At 38.8% G+C, this 17,135-nt stretch overlaps 1 protein-coding gene across 4 annotated transcripts in view; it reads right to left on the reverse strand.

Moving 5' to 3' along the window:
* Nucleotides 1-1,568: 1,568 nt before the first annotated feature.
* The window catches only part of Vcan (versican), a 98,921-nt gene continuing 83,354 nt past the window's right edge, over nucleotides 1,569-17,135 (reverse strand). For all 4 annotated transcript variants that reach the window (NM_053663.1, NM_001170559.1, NM_001170560.1 and 1 more), the window contains 3 exon segments: nucleotides 8,652-8,796; nucleotides 3,758-3,940; nucleotides 1,569-3,612 (listed from right to left, as the gene is read on the reverse strand). In NM_053663.1, coding sequence (NP_446115.1) covers nucleotides 3,485-3,612; nucleotides 3,758-3,940; nucleotides 8,652-8,796 — 456 coding nt within the window. In that variant the 3' untranslated portion in view covers nucleotides 1,569-3,484.

Consider the following 17,135-nt stretch of genomic DNA (forward strand, 5'->3'; position numbering starts at 1 on the left):
AGAAGGTAAGCATGACTGCCACCAAGCTTGGTGACTAGAGTTTTATCACCAGGTCCCACATGTTAGGAGAGAACCGACTCTCACAAGTCATCCTATGATTCCCATGGCACATGAGTGCCACACAAAAACACAAATGAAATGCACTGAAATTCAAGTGAAATCTAGCTTCCTAAATTTATTCTGCACACTTTATGATTTCCTCCTGGCAGATGCTGTTCCAGCCCTGATTTTTTGGGCTGTGTTTAAATTCAGATCAGAGCAACAGAACCACATTACAAGGATACAGCCTTCCTCCTTCAGCTTCTGACACTTCTTTTCCATTTCTGCTACCCTAGAATTCCACCTCAGGGTGGAATTGTGTAATTCTTGCGGTCAGGGGGTCATACTTCCAAGTGATGTGACACTTAGCCTTCAGAAGTATAGAGAACCACCTAATGTTGTTGACTTAGAGCAGTGCAAATCTCACACTTTCACAGCATCAGCAACTCAGAGATTAGTGCCTGTTTCCACCAATAAATAAGCCATTGTAAACATACAACATAATCTCCACTTAAAGTTGTGTGAAAGAAATGACAGACCTTATACGAAGGCCTCAACTCAGAAAGAAAGAATAGTCTTTGTTTCTCTTCCTTTTGTTGGTTTTTTTAATGTTATTTTCAGACAGTTCTCAACTCTGCAACAAAGGCTGGCCTCAACTCCTGGCAACTCTCCTGTCAGGGTTTCTGAGCCTTAGGACTGCTGTCAGGCCTGGTTTGAGAATCTCTTCTGTACTGTGCAAGTCCAGTATTATGTTAGTTTTATATTTCAGGAGAGAGTGCTTAAAATAATTTGGCTCACTTTTGCTCTGTGATATTTTCTAGAAATCCATAGTATCAAAAAGGTACTTTTAGTAAAATGGGCCCAAGGGCTGTATCCAGTATAAAATTTTTATTTGGGCACATATATCAAACAAATTTTCTATTGAGTCTTCAGAAACTATGACCATGCCTGTATTACAGTAAGTGCTTAGCAAGGATTGTATGAACAAGAACTGTGAGAGCCACTATGGATAGCTGAATGCATGATAACTTACTGGCCTGACATCTCTGATAATTAGATATCATCATTTAGCCCCTAAATTAAGCTTCTAGATAGGTAGCAATCAGGAACATGACTTTTAAAGTTTCTTCTGACTATATCACACAGGTTCTGCTTTCTCTACACACTATACTTGTAGACAAAGAACTTCATCTCTCGATGCCCAACTCTCCTTCCAAATATAATGGTGGTTATCATAAGCCTCTTGTGAGATGATCCTTGTGAACACTCGGCTGGTTCACAGGAAAGCAGTCTCCAATTTAAGCTGTCATTCTCTTATCACAGCTCTTCCCATTGGAGATTCATGCACAGTGGGGAGGTGCACACGTCGCTAGACTGACTAGCTCAGTTGCCATAGGTGACGGGAGTCACTGCTTTACTAACCATCAAACTAATTCATCCAGGCAAGGAGCTTGCTCCCTGTGATAAAACCAGAACATGAAATATCGGTGTGTATTAGGGCTTAAAGGTGGAAATAAACAGACAAGTCACAAGGTAGTAAAAGAAGAATTTTTAGGTTTCTTTGGTGAAACAAAAGCAGATATAAAAAGTTACAAAGATTTTTTTAGATTTTCATTCACAAAAAGAAAAAGTCATTCACATTTTACACTATACATGTTATAATATAAATACAGGGAAGTATTATGTGCACTGTAATGAAAAAGTAAAAAGCCCTAGTAAGTCAACACAGTGATTTTCTGTGCCCTAGAACACATCAGGATTGACTAACTTACTGCCTAGTCCAAAGACCTCGCCTAAGACACTACGTATGCTTGTGAGCACAGTCATTCCCTCTAAGCCAAAGAAGGTTCTGTGAGAAACAGTCAACATAGGACCAACCCCAGTCTGCTCTTCCTCTACTCTTCGTTGAGTATTTACCTGGTATAAAACATAAAGTCCGCCCATACTTATGGGACACCTCACGATGGTTCCGTGCTTGTTTTCATTGTGTCATATTGAAGCTGGTTTCTATTCACATTTTACTCGTAATTTTTCTGTAAGTTGTTGTAAGTGAAGGGAATGGATGAGCCTTAAATGCCTTTTTCCATGAGCAGTTTTAACCTTGAGCCTTAAAATAGCTAGATAATGATTCAGCAATCATTATTCAAATGCAAGGGGTAAATGGCTGGGAAGAGAGAAGCAAAACTTTAACACGTACACGCCACCTAACAGTGAGCAATGCTATTCTACATTTACACGCTTGCTTGGAATGGGCAAACACCATTTATGGGTAGCTAAGCACGTTTCCATTCTCCGTAATAAACACTTGGTGCGTTCTATCCGTCACATTACTGAAACGGGAAGGGAGTACCTATATTATAAGGTATCAAACTGTGAAGAAAATAGAAAAGCTAACACTGAAAAATTACTAGCATACTACATTGATTTCAGGTCTTGGGAAAAATAACATCCAATAAATTAAATCCGTATGGCTTACTTCATTTATTTACGTGTGCTTCGCAGCTGCAGCATTCATACATGAACATTCAAAATTTTTATAAAGGATTAAAATGGTTATATGTACAAAAAAATTTTTTTGCACGAGTGTTGTTTTAAGAAAACCCTCCTCCCCCACCCTCCACAACCCTTGGTCTATATCCATTCCAAATACCTTACCAGCGTTAGTGTTAAGAAAGCCATTGTAAGGGAAACCTGGTTGAGTTAATAATTAGCAATTTGACCCCTAAAAAAATGTCCCAGGTCATAGAAAAGTCCTCCATTCAGGCGCTTCGTGTAAGTGAAGGAAAAGGAACACGGCAAAGCCGAGTTACACCCTGGAGCTCCGAGAGTTTTATCAGCCAGGCATCAGCGTGACTCCCGTGGCTGACATGCGTGCAGAGACCTGCAAGATTCTGTTTGCCGGTTGTCCAGAAAAGCCGTCCTCAAACTTGCTGACAGTCAAAGGGTAGACAAAACCATTTCCAGCCTAAGCAAAGCAGCCAAGCCAATGATCGAAGACCTTGAAAGCTCCGTAATCATCATTAAATATGCCTGAACCAAGTATGACGTTTTATTTTATATACAGGATTAAAATCAACATTAAATCATCTTATTTACATGGCCATCGGTGCTGATATTGCGTTTTGTTTTGTTTTGTTTTTTAAATAGTACAGTAGGCTGGTGTACAGGAAACAGTCTGCACTGGAGGCAGAGAGAGAACTAAAGAAATTAGATAGGCTGAAAATGGTTATCTTCTTCGCTCATTTTCTTTCATTTTATTCGCTTTTTTTTTTCAAAATTCCATGTTTCATTGAAAATATTTTAGGAATACAGCCACCCCAAATGACCAGACGGCAGTCCCAAAATCCAAACCAACTGCTAATTCTCCTTGAGGTGATAGGAAAGGCACGGAAAGGCAGGGCTTTGGCTGAAATGATGAATGAAGCTTATGTTCGCCATTTTAGGATCAGCGCCTCGTTTCCTGCCACCTCCGGCTCCAGCGATGCTCATGTTTTGACGTATTTATAGAATTGTCCTTGACTGATGAGGAATTTTTTAAGTATTTCTTAGAATAAGTCCTTTGGTATGCAGATGCTACATGGAAGAAAACAAAGAAAGAAAGAAAACACAACAGTATTACTTGCTCCATACCCTACACTACTGATACCACAGCCGTAAAATGTAGGTGTCTAGTATTTGTTAAAGCACGGTTGTCCATTCTTTCTAAAGGACCACTTACGGTTCATGCAGGTTATTTTAGGCATTGCCCATCTCCCATTTCCTAGGCACCGGATAGTTGGAAGGTGACGCTGAATGAAACCATCTTTGCAGTGGTATCTAATCAAGGAGTTGATTTCATAACGTGGTTTCATCTTTCCAAAGGTCTTGGCATTTTCTACAACAGGGGGTTGGCCGCAAGCAACTAAGAAAAAGCAAATTGTGTTATTTCCAAGAAATCTAAGCATTTCAACTAGTGTAAGCATCAGAACTAATCTCACTCTATTTCTTAACTGTAACACCTCAGAGCCTCAATCATATACCTTTGTAAAAGGCATTTATATAGAATTTTAAAGTAGAAATAATTTTAAATATTTAGATTGAGGCTCTGGGTGTACATTTTTTTTAATCTCAGATCATGTCATTTTGAGTTTTATTTTTTTTTAAAAAATAAAATATCATTAAATGGCCATACACTTAGCTATCCATCTACAAAGTCACTTTTTAAAAATATTTCCAGAATAAAAAGCACCTGACATCAGTAAGTAGCCTATTAATGTTGTTTTTCTTAGTACCCCTCATCTTTTATTAACCATCTTGAGTTGGAGCAATGACACATTTCCAATAGTGAACTATCATTATCACTTCCCAGGAAAAAACACACACAAAAAAGCAAAACCGGTATAAACTTTACCACCATTAATCTGAAATACAAGCATGCACTTTGAAGAATAAATAAAATGTTACCTGGTCCTACCTATTCTATACTAAAACAGGAAAGAGTGGACAGCATTCCTGCCTGGGGTCGGGCTGTCTGTCTGTCTGTCTGTCTGTCTGTCTGTCTGTCTGTTGTTTGAGATGGGTGTCATGTAGCCCAGGTTGGTTTTGAATTCACAGTGCAGGTAAGGATGTCAGTGAATCCCTGATCATTCTTCTTCCCACACATCAATATCACAACCACATGGTACTCTGCCCGGTCTCTATATAGTTATGGGGACTCACTGACCTAGGCTTCCTGCACACCAGAAATTAAGGGTAACTATGGTGTTTGTATTTCCAAATCTTAATACACTAAAATTTCTTAATGGTTACAATTGTTTAATCTATATTAGATTTGTTTAATCTGTTAAAAGGCAGCTCATAAATACATTGTTTTTCAATAACAAATTCAGGTTTAGTTTTAATTTTCTTCTGCTTTACTCAATCTGCACCTACATATTGCACTTATCATACTATTAAAAGCTATAATAGGACCCTGATACTGGCAAGCATCAGGTAAAAGGAGGCTATGGTGATAGAGAAGATTGAAATAATCAACTGGATAATTGATTGCATGTGGATTGGGATGGTACTGACCAATTAGAAGTTGAATTTATTTTTATCATCTTTAGGAAATAATTGCATGATTTCCTCAAAACTATTTATACGTAAAGATTATTTTTGAAAGGCTAAAATGATTTAGTTGAATATGGTAGTGTCCAGGCTAAGAAGGTAGGCTGGAATTAGTCCAAACATAAAAGCTTGCTACTTGACAACATGGCAGAGCAGTTAGAGGAGGCAGTCTTAAAACATGAACAATTACATATTCATATGACAAAATATATTTGCTTCCCTACCTCACAGAACACATGGAAAGCCAGTTCTAGGTAGCTTAAACACACAAACACAAATGGCAAAGTTATAAAACATTCAACGAACAATACCAAATATCTTTATGATTTTAGGGTTCATAAAGACTTTTCAAAGCACAGAAAAAGCTGAAATAACAAAGTAACATTTAAAAAGTATGAATTATCTTCACCAAAAACCATAATGTGAGAGTAAAGAAAAACCACAAACTAGGAGAATATATTTATAAACTATGTAACTGTCAAGAGATTAGAAATGGGAATGTAATAAGAACCGTACAAATCATAATAGGAGAAAAGAATCAACTACTAAAATTAAAGTCATGAATTTAAAAATGTACTAAAGAAGATCAATAACCAATATGTGAGTAACCACACATGAAAATATCATCAACAAACACCCAAGAAAATGCAAATTAAATCAAAAGGGATAATATTTCATACCCACCAGACTGGCCCCAAATGTCTCAAGTCCAATAAAATCGAATGTTGGAGAAGTGAAGTGTCAGGGGCCTCTCCCACATGGCTGGTGGGACTGGGAGTGGCTACATGGATTGCTTAGGATGTAATCTGGCGTTTGCTAGTAAATGTGGTGATACATAGGCCTTATGATTCGGAATCTTCACTCCTGGAAGTATGTCTACAGAAATTCATGGAAGTCTACCAAGAGCAAGATTAGCAATACTCATAGAAACGTTATTTATAACAGTAAAAATACTGACTGCGATTCACTTATTCACTGGTAAGGGAACTAATCAATAAAATGTAGTTGCAGCTAGAGAATCACTTACAGACCAGCAAAAGCAGAGAATGTGCAGCTACATACATCCACATTGATAAATCTCAACAACTGAGCAGAATAGCAAAAGGGAAAAAAAGTATGGTATAGATTACTTATATAATATGATTCTTATTACATAAGCTTCCAAAAAATGTAAGCAAATACTCTATTGTTCTGGGATAATGTTACAGGGAAAAGCAAAGAAACCAAGTCATTATCTCAGGCAGAAATTTTGACTAGGAAATACCAACAAAATGGTCCAAAGATGTATGGACAGCAGGAAGGAAGGTATTCTTCTACAAATGCTGCTTTTCTCTATATTAAACATCTTTTCTTAGCTGTAAATAATTTGAAGAACGACTTGGGCTTGTAGGCTTACTGGTGTATGAAGCATCTAAGAGATCATATAAAATATAAAAATCCTGTCAACATTGACATCATAAAACATTTTAGAGCCATGAGAGAAGAATCCATTCTTTCATGAAGTACAGTTAGCATCCTTCAAAACCCATTTCATATTGGGAAATTCAGCCCATGTTATGTGAAACTTTCTTGGCTCTAAAACTGAAGTTCTCAACTATTTTTCTTTCTCTGTAGACTACGCCTGACCCCCCCCCCCGAGTCTATGGCCATGAGTAGAGTCTTCTGGTTGGCACAGTGAAGAGGGAATATGGAGGTAAGAGTACCACTGCTATTCATCACACAGAGGACAGGGAGGATGTGAAGTGTTCTTGAAGCGTTGGATAGTCTAGCACAGTAAAGATATATACCCCTGCTCAAAGTGTCAACGGTGTTGCCATGGTGAAGCTGTGCTATAGGACAAACAAGCTTAGGAAGCAGTAGAGTGAAAAGCAGGATGCTAGGACCATTCTGAGGTCACAGAAGGCAAACACAACATTTACATAAAGACAAACAGTCTATTAAAGACTTGCTATCCTGGAAAAGGGAAAACAGCAAATACTCGATTTGCTATTTCTCCCAGTTCCATGCAGAAGCATTGAGGAAATGCACAGTCAGCAAGCTTCTTACGGAGATAATGCATTGAGGATAAATGCTACCCTGGATGAGAGCTCAGCAGAATAATCACAGACAGTATCAGAGTTTCATCCAGACTAGGGCTGTGTCCTATCTAATGTTCTCTCTCCCAACAGTTTGTTATGGGTGTTGAGTCTTGCCTAGCATATTATCACACACACACATGCACACACACGCACACGCGCACACACACACACACATACACACACACAAACACTCACACACACACTCATACACACACACACATACACACACACAAACACTCACACACACACTCATACACACACATACACACACACAAACACTCACACACACATACACACACACAAACACTCACACACACACTCATACACACACACATACACACACACACTCATACACACACACATACACACACACAAACACTCACACACACACTCATACACACACACACATACACACACTCACACACACACACACACTCATACACACAATGTATATACTCTGTTTTAATTCAAAGATAATTCAAACGTATTTTACAATTTTCATTGATAGTTTCTACTCTATCTTAAGGTGGGTCTTGGTTGCCCCAGGAATCCAATATCCTTGCTTTAAAATCATAATTACAAGTAGTATTAAAATTCTCTTATGGAATATCCATTGCTTTAGAAAAATGATTACACAGCCATACTCCATGCTGCAGTAATTCCAATACTACATAAACTTCAAACTCAACTTTCTTGGTATTTGGTTTTTGGTGATGGTGTTTTGTTGTTGTTGTTTGTTTGTTTGTTTTGTTTTGTTTTGTTCTTTCCTGCTTAAAATCAACCAAACAATTCTCATTCTGAAACATCCTATACAAATACCTTTGTTTATCAAAAGTTGAAGGCACTTAATTACAGGCATAAGGATGACAGTTTTGTTCCGTGGATTACAGGTAGAAAATAAACCTCTTAGGGAATGTTTAAAAATGTTCAAATGCCGGCAAAGATCAAGCAAGTGTAAAAGCAATGACTATTTGGGATGAAGGCTGCAGGGAATAGGAGCCTGCAGCGCCCTCTAGAGCATTTCCTCAGCTCTGCAGTCCCAGCCACTGAAGCCCTTGAACAGGAGACAAGGGCACCAGATCTTCCTACAAAAACAATGCTGCCTGCTGCATGATACTTCCAACAGTTCCGCTGCCAATAACTTTAGTATCCTCTTCACCAGGATAAAGACGTATACAAGGGTTTGGCCAGCAGTTTCTAAAGTTGTTATGGGCAGTTTACCTGTATAAATGCCTTCCTTTTATCTTAAGAACGGGAAATCTAAAGTGAGAATGGTACTGAAAACAAACCTTTTCATTCTTCTTGGAACAGCAAATAAACGGTGTTAGGCAACAAGAAAGGACAAAGCCGGTCTAATTTGCACCTCTAAGGGTGAAACCTTGGCTTCGTAACTCTGCCGCCAATTGATATGCAGATTCAGTGCCCGGCAGCCACAGCCCCCCTTACCTGTTCCCTTCTTGCAGGTGTAGGTGAGGTGGTAGTTGCAGGGGACGTCATTCCACTGGCCATTCTCATGCCAAATGATCACAACGCAGTCTTCTCCAGCAGAAAAGAAGCTGTCTGGCTGGTTGGGTCTCCAGTTCTCATATTGCTGTACAAATGGAGACAGAAGATAAATAAATGCTCAACATTCAGAGTCCCTGCGGCTATCTGATCGGAACGGACTCAACAATTTCTATTCAACCACAGAACTGAACTTATTTTCATAGTAAAGACTTTCAAACTCTTTATGAGAAGTACACGTATCTCAAAGGCTCTACTGTGCTCTGTCAATGAAATGTCCTTGAGAAATGTTGGTGTAGTTAACTTAGATTTCTACACAATTTGTCCCCAATTTAAGAAAGTTTATCATTATCTTACTGTTAATGTAATAACGGCAGAAATGAAACAGACAAAAATTTCAGTGTCTTTCTAATCAATTATGATTTTTTTTCCTAGACTCACGCCTAAACTTTTCCTAGTGTAGTAGTGTCTTACCATGTGTCCAAGTAGAGTAGTGAAACTAATTCATGAGTAGCAGTAGTGAGAGCCGTGCTTAAGAAGCCCCCGGATCTAGTAGGAAATGCAAGCTCAAATTTACAGGACAACTAAGTGACAGTCATCTGTTAGTCTTTCTTTAAATTTAATTCCAAATGCATCTTTGGTTTAATATTGAGTAAAGAATTTGTTATAGAAATATAAAGTTGAGCCCTTGCGGTACATTGAGCTCCACAAAGATGGCGCCGGGACAAGCGAGAGCCAGATTGGCACTGGGTGCCTCGCGGAGATGGGCAAAGGAGAACTCATATGCGTTCTTCGTGCAAACCTACCACGAAGAGCACAAGAAGCACCCGGATGCTTCTGTCAACTTCTCAGAGTTCTCCAAGAAGTGTGCAGAGAGGTGGAAGACTGTGTCTGCTAAAGAAAGGCGGAAATTTGAAGACGTGGCAAAGGTTGACAAGGCTCCTTATGCAAGAGAATTTACCCTGCACTCCCAAAGGGGAGACCAAAAAGAAGTTCAAGGACCCCAATGCAAGAGACTTCCTTCGGCCTTCTTGTTCTGTTCTGAGGACCACCCCAAAATCAAAGGCGAACATCCAGGCTTATCCATTGGTGATGTTGCCAAGAAACTAGGAGAGATGTGGACGGCGGCACTGCAACGGATGACAGGCAGCCCTATGAGAAGAGGAAGGCTGCCAAGCTGAAGGAGAAGTAGGAGGAGGATATTGCTGCCTACAGAGCTAAAGGAAACCTTGCTGCCTACAGAGAAAGGATGCAGGGAAAAGGGGTGGTCAAGGCTGAAGAGAGCAAGAAGAAAAAGGAAGAGGAAAATGAGGAGGATGGTGATGACGATGATGAAAAACAAGATGAATAAGTTGGTTCTAGCGCAGTTTTTTTCTTGTTTATAAAGAATTTAACCCCCTGTAAACAACTCTCTCCCTTTAAAGAAAAAAAAGTAAGGTTTGTAAGATTTGTTTTTAAATTGTATAGCCTCTTTCTTTCTTTTTTTTTTTTTATAGTTAACACACTACCGAATGTGTCTTAGATAGCCCTGTCCTAGTGGTATTTTCAAAAGCCACTAGCTGGTACAGTCTGGGGATGGTAAATCGGCATGGAAATTTATAGCCGGTTTATGCTGTGTACTGCACAAATTCGTTATATACGGAGCAGTATTTTAGGTGTTTTTTGTTATTTTGTTTTTGTTTTTTTGCTCACTTTTTCATCTTCGGTTGTCTGTGGTGAAACTTATAGGAAAATAATGTTCTGTTAACTGAATACCACCTTGTAATTGCAAACAAATAAAATGGGGCTGTTTTGTTGACATTCTGAATGCTTCTAAGTAAATACATGTTTTTATGAATATTGTCCTTTTCATAGGTCTAAAATTTTTCTTCTTGAGAGGAAGCTAGTCTTTTGTTTTTGCCCATTTTGCGTCACATGTATTGCTACAGTGTGTATCTCTTCGTATAGTAAACTGAAAAAAGATTTTGTCCACACACACTGCATACTGTGGTGGGGGGAACATTTTCATCCATAGTTGAATAATCTCCAAAATCATGATTGGTTGGATAAGAGATATTATATAACCTACTTGGCAAAGCAAGGAGTGACCAATTCTGTCACACCAGGGGATTATTACAATCAGACAGTCTGAATGTCTGTCCTTGGAGGGCTATTCCCTACTAAAGAAGACCTGAGAATGTATCCCCAAAAACATGAGCTTAAATTACAAGACTGGCACACTATCTGTGGACCTTAGGCCCAGCGAAGGCTAGCGTGAGAATGCCGGCTATAACGCCTTTGCCCTTCTATCGCAATACAGATTGCTCTGGAAACTTGACTGTTTAAAGGTATTTTTAATTAGTTGAGCCAGCTTTTAAAATTATGCCACATTTAAGATTAAGGCTATATTTTCCTATATTGTGGTTTGTTCCTTTATAAATCAGATACACGGAAAGAAAAAAAACTTTGCATATTAGTACCAGTTGTCCAATACATTTGCTTTTTCTTTATAAAACCTAAACTCCTTCATTAATTGTGTTTAATCTGCTTAGTTTATGGGAATTTTGCGGGATATTTTTTGAGATTGTCATTCTCTTAAAATTCCAGTGTCTGAAGCCAGCATTCTTGTGATTGTTATACATACTTTTGTGATGGAGTGCTTTTATATCATTTTGACTTGGGTTCTTGATATTTGCATTTGTTTGTGTAATTTAAGGAAGAATACTGAACATGAGTCTTGGATAATACTAATAAAATAATAATTGCAGAGGTTTTGAAATAAGAAATATAAAGTTGGAGAAAAATCAAAGAATAAATCATTCTGAATTTAGAGTATATTACAAAATCTTTCTGCTTACTTAATCTTATCAGTATGTTTTTATTACCATATACATGCATGTTTCAGACCTACTTTACTTTCAAAGACTTATTATTATCATCATCATCATTATTATTAGTTTGGACACTTGTAGTGCTTTACATCAAATGTTACTTTTTAGTATTTACTCTTCAAAAATCAGTGTTAGAGAATCATTCAGATAATATTCCTTTCCATGTAAAATAATTTTGAGCACCAATAAGCTCTACATTAAAAACAGTGAACGATTCATTATTATGCCATAGAAGGGCTATATTTTTCTTCTTAGAAATGAAAAAATATTATAAGAACTTTTAAAAGGGGTAAACTTCCAGATTTTTTTTTGAAGAAAGTAATTTGTAAGTAAAATGAGCTAAAAGTTGAAAACCTGCCTTTCTTTCAACCTCTTTGCATAGCTTTAAAGTCTCCTCTATCGTGCCACTCTAAGACAGGAGAAGAGTTTCCTGCCATGTAAAAAGTCTTTAAAGGGTGCTAGAACTGTGTAGAGCTTTACGGACCTGCTTCTCCTCCAATCAGAACAAAAAGGAGTCCTTAGTTCTCTGGGAAAAAACTTATTCTGGACTGAGATGCATAGAAATGCCGTAACTGAATGCTAGCATAAATTCATTCTCCAGAGCCCGGGAAAGTGCTTAGTGGACCCCACTCTCTAAAGCCCTCGGACTGGTAGGTTTTCTTACCGTCAGGAACTGTTATTTTCTCTGAAGTGGATCTCTACGTTTCTCTTTTCCTTTTCTTTACTTTTATTTCTCCACTTCGGCTTGTTATCCCTGGACCTCCATCACGGAGCCTTTTCCTGTCGTCTTACAGTCTGCTTTCACAGACAGCAAAGCAGAGGTGGAAAATGTGCATTCTTTGCGGTGCTGACGAGTAACCTAGTGGTCACCGTCTTTCTGATCATCTCCGGTATTTTCATCCTGACACTCGCTGTGCTGTATCATCCTACACACGTTACCCAGTTGTTGTCTTCCTTCTATATAGTGAGTCTTTGTTCAGTAAGAACTGACTTTTGGCTTCTTTACTACTGCATCCTGAGTGAGAAATGAGTGTCCGGAGCTATACATGGTATATCTGTGATCTAAGTAGTTTAAAAGCTAGAGAAAATGAACTGTAACGGACTTGTGTTGCCAATTCAATTTACTTTTCCCAATCAAAGCTGTCTCTCACTTCTAGCAGCGAATAGGGGAGATTGCACCCATAATTCAGCCAGTAGGATTAAACTTCCTGAACATGCTTGATAATGTCGATCAAGAAGCTCAAAAGTGTGAATCCATAATTCTGTTCCTAATGATGCATCCTCAAAAAACTAACCAAAGATAGGAACAACATTTACGGTATATACTCCTCATACGAAAGTTTAGTAGAAACCATTATATAAGAAGACCATATTTTGAATAATTTTGGTGTGGGCAGAAAAATAGAATATTATATAACCACTCAATATTTTATCCTTAAAGACTATTCAAAGGGATAAAAATATAACTTAAGATATAGGATAACACCAAGCTCACACATCCTCTCAGATCCATTTGATGTGTGTACAAGACCAAACCAGAATCCAGTAAAACTTTATCAACTTTCTATAAGTGTGCCGACACTGAGCTCTCCATGTTTTCTTTTTCTTATTTTCTAAATTCTACAGAGTAGGAAAAGCTATGTTTCTAATCAGTGATAGCAAATATTTTGAAATTACCTCTATATTTATCAAAAGTATTCACAGATTCTAGCCAAGCTGGTAGAAATGAACTCCAACAGATGCCACTTCACGGTCCCAAAGCCCCTCAACAGTGTTGTGCCTTGAGCTGACATTTCCATCTGCTCTGAAGGGCACCGGGGCCATCCCCGCACTGAAATTCATTAGACTGCTATGCCAGCCAACTGCTTTGGGGACTTAAACTGAAAAAAAGATGTAACCGTCTCTGCTAAGAATTGCATCTGGCACCTAGCCATGTTTCAAAATGTGTGTTTTGGTTGTCTGGCGGCTCTGGCTTAATTGTGCAGGACCAGGTTTTGGTTGTGTGGCTTCTACAAGGATGTCTAACGCCTCCAGGGGTGTTTCGCTATGGCCTCCTCATAACTTAATAGTGTCTTCTACCTTGGGTAGGGTGATTCGAATTTGTTCATGCTGTTGCCAAGTTGACTAAGGGTTGCTGTTTCACCCTCCATTTTTTTTTTGGCTTATTTAACTTGTTTGGCAAGTAAGTAAAAATAAATAAGTAAATAAAAACTTGACTGTAGCTTCGAAAATGTATTTTTCATTAACATTAAATATTAAGGAGATAACCCCCTTGAGGAACTAGATCCAGCTATAAGAACGTAAGCTCTCACCTTCCCTATCCCTACCAACAAAGTAAAGTTTATTTAAACAAGCAGAGAAAAACTACAGCATCTCCCATGTGAAATGTTTTCTTTCTCTACTTGGAGTTGTAAACAAGCATCTTGGGTGCTGCGTTCACCTGCTATGCTTTGCTGTGTTCTGTTCTGTTTTTGTTGTTAGCGGTGGTTTGATTTGTGTTTTTTTTTCTACTAAAGAAAGTTCTTACCACATAGTTTGTGCAGGCTTCAAACTTGCCTAGTAGTCTTGGGTGAGCTCCTCTGAACTACCTCGACTCAACCCACTCCTAGGGTTGGATTGGCAAACCAGGAGTTACTCTAAGAAGCCAGCACGGGTTAAGAAAATCGTCTTCAAAACCTTTACCCAGAACAGGTGCCGGCAGCGTGTCTACAGAGCTATGGCTTCTCACGACCCTGAACCCCCACTGCCTTGAGAGAAAATGTTCAAATAATTTTGGTCTTTCATTCTCCTCCGATGGCAGAGATAAACTATAACATAAAACTCAAAGGGTTGATGGAAAGGAACGCTAACTCAGATGTAAAGGTTTCTCCTGTTTTATTAAAAGATAATTTGACCCAGTATAAAATTGCTTAATGCTTTATATCATCTGACAAAATTACTCTGGGAGCTCCAATTAAATAACCGGCTGGCTCTCTGTACCTGCAAAACAAGTCCTCAAATGACAAGCATTTCAATTCAATTAAATTCAGTTACTTTTCAGTTACTCCCCCCATCCTCCCAACTGAAGTCAAATGTCTCACCTGACAAAATAATAAAAAGGTTGAAAAAACCCCTGGCCGAGCTCCAGCAGCTAATAAGTATGACTCTGTTACACTAAACTCGTCTCCACATACAGGAAAGCTGTTTCAAACCAACCCAAATGTTTCTGGGGAAAAACTCAGCAGACTAAAGTTATCCATCTAAGTATAGACCACATTATAAATGCTTACATTTGTTCCAAGTAGTCTTTCTTGTCAAAATTATCCTGCGGGCTTTCTGCAGCCCACATGACACTCCAGGCCAGCAGCTTCCTAACCCCTCAGGGAGGGCCCTCAGGTTTCAAAGCCACTGGATGGCTTTCTCTGAAGGGGCGCAGCATTAGTTTTCTTCCCTACGTCTGCAGTCCCCTCACCTGCCTCAGTCGTCATGGCAGGTGGGGAGGGGTGGAGTCAGCTTTGTGCAATTTTCAATAACGGACTACAAGGAGAATCTTGTAGTGCACAATCATATATGGAGGCTAGAGAGTAAAAAACTCACTCATATATAGTAGGAGATATTTTTATCTTTTAGAATACACAACACATGGTCAATGATACCAAAATCCCAGCAATTAATCAGCATCCCAGGCATGAACAATCCAACCAAAACCATATGATTTGCCTAATTCACCTTTCCATAGGCAGAAGTGAATAACTGCTTCTCTACAAATGACTATTGAAATCTTTTTCTAGATCTGTGTAAGACTTAAAAATAAACAAGAAGTTTGCTACAGGTTTGGGTTCTGCTTCAAGTACTGCTTTCGTTAGAAGAGAGAGAACAAGGTTATCAGGCAGGCATTCACTGATGTTGCACTGACTGTCACAAATAAAGGCCAATTAACCTCTGAGAAAGTGTGCGAACAACTGGGTAGCAAAGAGGACCACAGACAGGAACAAGAGAGGTTCTTAAGCATGAACTGGTTCACTTTTCCCCAGTGCACCACTACAAAATAATATTTGGGTCTTTGATTTTGTCTTGTTTTGTTTTTGGATTTTTTCAATGTTTTGTTTGTATGTTTTTTTGTTTTTCTTTGCTTTGCTTTTGTTTTGGGGGTTTGGTTTTGTGAGGGTGTGCCTATGTGTGTTGTGTGTGTTGTGTGTGTGTGTGTGTGTGTGCCTGTGTGTGTGTGTGTGTATGTATGTGTGTGCACTAGAATTTCTGAAAGAAACCAGAAGAAGAGAAAGTAGTAAGGTCTGAGAGGAGTTAGAGAGCATGGATATGATCTACAAATACTATCTCCATGTGTGAATTTACCAAGGAGTATATAAGAATATTGCAAGTGACTTGAGGAGAGGAGTGGGCGTGAATATAATCAAAACACACTGTATAAAATTCCCAAAGCATTAATAAAATATTATATTTATTTTTAAAGTGGCAATAAGTTGTCTAATAGTCTGCCTTTAAAAGAGGAGAATTTCAATGGGAATAACAAAACCCTTAGGTCACAAGGTGAAGGAATTCATAGAATCGTTTAAATGTTCAGTATGAGGCTAGAGAGATGGGTCAGTGCTGCTCTCACAGATCATCTGGGTTTGGCCCCAAGCACTCACATGATGAACTAGGAAATCAGACACTATCTCTGCCATCATATTCTGAACTCTGCAGGAAGTAGGCATGCATGTGATACACATGCATACACATCATCCCTGCAGACTGTAGTGACGTTCATATTAAAATCCAAAGCATAATGTGACCACCAGGTGGTGACATAGACCGCTTGATATGGTAGTACTTTGCAGGCCAGCATGGAATTTAGATTCACAATTATTAATTCCACCTGGAGAGTAAAAAAATGAATCTCATCTATGGCATGTCCTCCCAGTTTTGTGACTGAAAGACTTTAGTACCAGACAGATGTTTTGTCCTAAATAGACTGTATTTTCTGATCCCATCCTGTTCTGTTTTTGACCATGGCACCTGCCATCTGACTTGTCTCCTTAAGACAAGCACCTACAAAAAGCCTGTTTTCCATGTCCCTATTACTAGCATCTAGTGATTTTCATTGATGGCGAAATTTCCTCAGAGACGGTAAAATCGTGCCTAGTAGATCCACTCAACATATTTAGAATAAGGCCAACAAGTAATTGTGCGCCAGCACACAAAAATGAAGTACATGCTATGTGAATCTGCAAAAATGCGTTCTGAAAATATCACACCTATACTACAAGCTGACTTGTACAGACTTTTTTTTTTTACCTGGGACCCATTAAATCACTACTGGCCTCCAAGAGCCACAGACAAAACCCTAATATAGCCCATGTCACCAAGGGCAAGAAGACTATCTCCAAGGAATACAAGCAAGTTACATACAAAAAACACTATCAAGAGCTTGTGTATCCACCTGGCAATACACACACACACACACACACACTCACACACACTCACACACACACTCACACACACTCACACACTCACACACACTCACACACAGACACACTCTCACACACTCACACACACAGACACACTCTCACACACTCAC

The sequence above is a fragment of the Rattus norvegicus genome, chromosome 2, assembly GCF_036323735.1.
Source record: "Rattus norvegicus strain BN/NHsdMcwi chromosome 2, GRCr8, whole genome shotgun sequence".
Classification (NCBI taxonomy): Eukaryota; Metazoa; Chordata; class Mammalia; order Rodentia; family Muridae; genus Rattus; species Rattus norvegicus.